This window comes from Apaloderma vittatum, unplaced genomic scaffold, assembly GCF_000703405.1.
Source record: "Apaloderma vittatum isolate BGI_N311 unplaced genomic scaffold, ASM70340v1 scaffold1523, whole genome shotgun sequence".
In the NCBI taxonomy this organism is placed as follows: domain Eukaryota; kingdom Metazoa; phylum Chordata; class Aves; order Trogoniformes; family Trogonidae; genus Apaloderma; species Apaloderma vittatum.
The window spans coordinates 7180-12676 of NW_009706205.1; the positions used below are offsets into that span (position 1 = coordinate 7180).

The 5497-nt window shown below is 47.3% G+C and overlaps 1 protein-coding gene across 1 annotated transcript in view; it reads right to left on the minus strand.

Annotated features, from left to right (window-relative positions):
• Positions 1 to 1698: 1698 nt before the first annotated feature.
• AFF1 (AF4/FMR2 family, member 1) overlaps positions 1699 to 5497 on the minus strand; it is a gene marked incomplete at its 5' end in the record, with an annotated part of 24377 nt that continues 20578 nt past the window's right edge. The window contains 2 exon segments of the mRNA XM_009865683.1: positions 1699 to 1820; positions 4224 to 4453. Of these exon segments, the coding sequence (XP_009863985.1) occupies positions 1699 to 1820; positions 4224 to 4453 (352 nt within the window).

Below are 5497 nucleotides of genomic sequence, written 5' to 3' on the forward strand. Positions count from 1 at the left end.
GGGAAGAGCCGCAGCACTCTCCTGCCAGCTCCTGCCAGAGGCGAAGATGACTCCAGGCTTCCCCATGGCAGGGGCCATTGCTGCAGAAACTACTTTTGGAAATGCAGACCTTTTGCTGGTACTCATTTACTGTCTGTTTTTGTGAGCCTCTAAAGCACAAGCAGGTAATTTACAAAGGCAGTACTGCTGCACCTCTGCAGACCTGTTCCTCTGTCCTGAAATTATGTGGCAAAGGGAGCTCATTCTTCCCTGCAAGCACAGTTAGTTTGGGAAGCCCTCCTTCTCCGCACCACTGCCACGGGGCTGTCAGCGACAGGGCGAGGAATGCCAGAGGGAACCAGAGGACTAAGGCACACTATTAGATGCGAGGACCGCAGGACAGTGCTGTCACACAACAGGACATCTTTGGGTACAGAAGGGTGGCGTCTTAGCAAACACACTAATGCTGCAGAGGCTGCTTTCACGGTTACTGTGATCTGCAAAAACGCGACTTCAAGAGCACAGCTCCAGACAAGGAGAAAACGCTTGCAAACAGCTAATTATTCACCTTGGTGTTCCCTTGACAGAGTTCTAAGGTGCTGCACCCATCCTGTATTTTGGTGGAGAAAGAGCACAAGTTCTCTCCCACATGAAGAGTGCCCTACCTCGGTACCATATCTCGCCCCTGGATATTTGCCAAGACCAGCCATAGCTGCAGGCAAATATCCAAAAGCAAAATTTGTCTTATGTTCCACATTCAGCTGCTCAGTCCCTCCTGAAGCTGAAGCAATTTCTCCCTGTAGAAGCTCTCAGACTCTGAAAGATGTCCAAGCAATTACAGTCACCCAGTACAGCTGTCCACCCCACCCAACAAAATGACCAGACAAGGACTCCTCAGTGCGAGTGGCATCCCTCCACCATAGAGGAGAGGCAGAGCTCTTCCCAACACACCTGGTCATTTTGCCACCCCAGCTGTGCTCAGCTTATGAGGCTGAAACTGAGCAAGACCCTGAGTAACACAGTTCGGGTGCAAAGGGCCCGTGTGCGCGTGAACATCTGGCAAAGACGAGAACCAAAGCAGCGATGACTTCAAAAGTGAACTTGCCCCACTGAAGGTGGTGGCTTCCTCCAATACCCAGGGCAGCAGCTGGCTGACAAATGCAAGAGGGTCAGGTTGGAGTGCAGGCAAGGCAGATCACTCGGTCGTTTGTAATCTAGTGCTGTTCGGTGCTGATGAGATTGCTGCTTGACATCCAAGGAAGAACCAAAGGTTGCATCCGTGCTTGCAAAACCACTTCTCTGACGTCTTCTGGGCACAAGAGTGTTGCAGAGTATGGGATGTTGCATAATGACCTCTGGAGGCAGATTTCCGTCTTGTCGGAACTTCTTCTTGTGTGATTATTGTCCTGCTGGTTATTCAGTGTAGAAATGTTTATAGACCATGAATATATTGAGCCATTCAGAGAATTCATTGCACTTCATCGATTTAAAAGAAGGTGCCATCAATGCTGAGGCTTTCCTCCATCTCTTCTTTTTCAAGGCAGCAAAAAGCTACCCTAAAAACACATTTCAAAGTTTTTCCAGTGTAACCAGATCCCTTCCACCTTAAAATATTTTCCCTTGCAGGTGTTTTGTATTCAACAGTTCAACAAGTTAGACTGTTTCTGAGGCTTCAAAAGTGCAGAAGAGTTCAAGGTACTTAACCACCTTAAGCACCAGTTAAGGCGTATTTGTTTCCAGTCTCAGCCACTGTAAACCCCGTCTGACGTAGTGCACCAGTTGGGTCAGGCTGCTGTTCAGTGCCAGAGTGCACGTCGCTGTGCTGAGTTCATCAAAAAACTCTGGAGGAAAGGGAGAGAGAGAAAACATTCGGTTGGTTTCACACAACAGGCATGTCTGAGACACGACGGGCAGCGAGGAACGGCCACGGCAGCAGGCTGTCAGCGGGCAAGTCCCTCTAAACACGTTGTTAATGCAGAGAGCTCAGCGATATCAGAAGGCTGGGAAGTCCAACAAGCACACAGGGCAGAGCACGTGTGAGGACAATGCATTCACACACGCATACGCACACTGAACCACCTCCCTCGGCGCTGGCTTCCAAAGGACATCGAGACTCCGTGGCAGGTGGGCAAAAGTTTGGGCGTTCACACTCCAGTCCCTGCTGGGAGGTGCCAGCCAGGCTGCACGCCCTGTGCTGGTAATCCTTGCACTGGTGACAGTGACTTATGGGAAATTACCACACCTATTCCTTCTCAGTCACGTTTCTGAGACATTCCTGCATGACCTGCCTTCCAGTGACATGGGCTTATCCCAGTCCTCAGTCCCTTCAGCCTCGATTATGTTGCCAAGTACCTCGTCAGAAACTGGCTATTCTCCTTTTTCACACACAAACATTGACCCTGGAGGCTGAAAATTTCTGTTTGGCTGTGCAAGGAACTCTTCAGAAGCAGAGAACACAATGCTTTTATTCTAATACGTCCCAATTCAGAAGCAGAGAATACATTTCCCTTGGTTTTCCTGCTTCTGATTACAAAATGAGTATGCAATCTCTCCACGGGAGACAGAAGAGCTGTAAGCAGAGACAAGGAACCCAAATGCCCTGCCTGAGCAAACAGAAGATAATCTGGTCTGTGACCCCAGCACTGTGTGAAAGGAGAATGATTTCACATGTGCACAGGCAACTTCAGCTTGTCCTCGCTGTGGCAGGCCAGAGGCTGGAAAACAACCTGTTACACCCTCATGATCTGTGCAGCTCTGAATTATGACAAGGAGTTGGGTCCTGCACTGGAAGCACTTGCTTGTGGACCTGTCAGAAAGCGCTTCAGCTCTGCTCAAGTGACTCAGACATCAGTTACCATTAACTCCTTTCCACTAACTTAGGATTTATTTCCCTGTTTAAGGGAACTCAATAGCTGAAGACCATTGCTCTTTCCTCTTCTTCTTATGCCCTGTGAACTGCACAAAAGACTCAAAATGTGACCTTTTTTTTTTTTTTTTCTCAGTTTTAGGTCCTCACTCTCTGTCTCTCTTAGCATCTGTACGTTACACTGAATATCAACAAGTTCTAGTTCTGAAACTCCTCCACTGTCCTGAACAGTAAGAACAACTGCCAAGCCTACACGAGTATTTACTGTTCTCTGAGTCAGATACACTCCCTTGGGATTATTTACTACCCCATCATTATTCCCGTACATTAAAACGGCAACACAGAGCAGGATTTGAATTTAGTCTTGATGGATGCAAGACTGTGCTCAGGCTGCCCTCCCACATGTATTCCTCCATGACTCATTCCTCTGGCTTAACAGCAGCATCCACTGCTCCTACTATGTCACAGTCTTCTATCAGCCTTTTGAGGATATAATCCAAAATACTACACATGAATTGCTGCTGTAAGCAAATTTGCTCATAGGATAGACAACAACTGGAGTTACTTTATTCAACAGTGATGTGCAAAGCCCTTTTGAATTTCAGCAACTGTCTCATTAGCTTGAGTATTTTTACAGCCTTCCAACAATTCAGCCAGGCACATCATGCACATTTTCTTTTGCCAGTTTGCCTACAGATTGCGGCAACACATCCCTTAGCGGGCACTAGCTCACAAAGCTTTGTGTCTTGTGAATAATGACAATGCAAATGCCACGTGGCACGGCAGGTTATAGACTGACCTGCACCCATTCTAGGGCTTTTGCTAACAACTAAACAGTAAAACAGAAAAAGTAGCAGCAACTTTAGGAAATGCTACTGGCAAACACTGGTCACGTGTCCAGCAAGGAGTCCAATACAAGGGCTGCTCTGCTTGTCTGTTCTGGAGAGAAGCCGGCTTCACCATTTTCAAGACAAAAATACCTGGAAGCCTGACTAAGAAACTAAAGCACAAGGCTACAAGTGAAAAAGCGCTTCTTAAAGAACGTGATCCAACTCAGAAAAGCTAAGCACCCCAAAGGGAAAAGCAAACAGCGCCCAAACCCTCACGCTTCTTCTGTGACCATGAAGCAAGTTGGCTGGTTTCCTGCCCTTGAGACCCCCAGCCCCTAGCTCTTAGACATTTGAAGATGCCAAGACAACCTTTTAATTGGAAAACTCATCAATATATCACCATCACGTAGCTCTGCCAATATGCCATTAGCTGTCTCTTTCAACTTAGTCCGTGCTTTGATCTTTAGGTATGGTGTTTGCTACACTGAGTGTTAGGATTTAAGCAGCACATACACATTAGACAGAAAAGCTAGAGGGCAAAAACATACCCTTATTTTTTCTGGACACTGCATCAGCATGTTCCCAAATATCACAGGCATAGAGGATATAGGAAGTGATGTTGATGTAAGAAGAGGTGATGCTTGGGATGTTAGAGGGGACAGTAACTGAAGAGCCAACGTTGTTGCCGCTGCAGTTGCCAGCATTCGATCCTGGCTGAGAACTCACAGAACCAGCAGGAGAGGGCATTGGAGAAAGAGGAGAAGGCATGTCTGTGCTTCTGCAGGAAAAAGAAACATCATCGTGAACGTTTAACTGCAGAGTTCAAAGTCTTGCACAGGACTACCTTATGCCAGCAGCCATCTGGTATCATCCAGGCCTGCAGTGTGGAGGGGAGTGTGATAAACTGAGGTGTGTTCAGCTACGTAACAAGTAATATCCTTGGAGTGCAAGGCCAAGGTTTGCAAAGTAATTTGGACACTAAGGACTCCTCTGACAAAGAAAATGTGACATTAGAACGTTAGAAACATTAGAAAGGACTGCCCATCCACCTTGCAGAACCTACACCTTCCTGTGAAAGCCTTTACCAGATTATCTATGTGTTTTTTCTTCAGGACTTCCATTTCAGGCATGCTGAAGCTCCCCACGTAGGGAGGCTCGAGCTTTTCTGATGGTTAGGCAAAGCTGCCAGGGCAGCCTACACATGGTTATCTATAGACCCAAGGAGGCCAAATGCGGTCAGCTGCCCGCCTTGCAGACACAGGCTGGCTGCATCCCATTGCTTCGTTCCCACCACTTCAACTCAATTTTAGTCACTGGAAGGAGAGGGCTTCCACCACTGCTCTTGGCCCATTTCCTTTCCCAATAAGTGTGCAGGGTGGCATAAAAATAACCAGAATTTCAGCATCACTATTAAAGATCAAACAATCCTCTCACAGCTGCAGCGCTGACAGGCGTGGAGCCATGTAGCTATCTGCCAGATGCAATTACCACAGCACACAGGAAAAACTCCTTCTTACTCATTGTCATCAAAGCACAGGCCCAGTCTGCTGGGCATAGGGTCAAACTCTGCTCTGTGACAGTTTGCCTTTCATTTTTGCTGCCACATACAAAGCAACACTGCTGCAGGTACACAAAAAGGACAACATGCTCAATAACTCAAAAATTAGGAGTTTCTTTTTCTGGTGACTGAGCAAAAGAGGAAAATATTCAACCACCACCTCAAGTTATGCTACCACAAGGTGAAGGCATAATCCTACTGGAGAGTGGCCAGGGAAATCAGCACAGTGACATTATCTTCCTCGCTCCTCTGACCTGCTTCCCT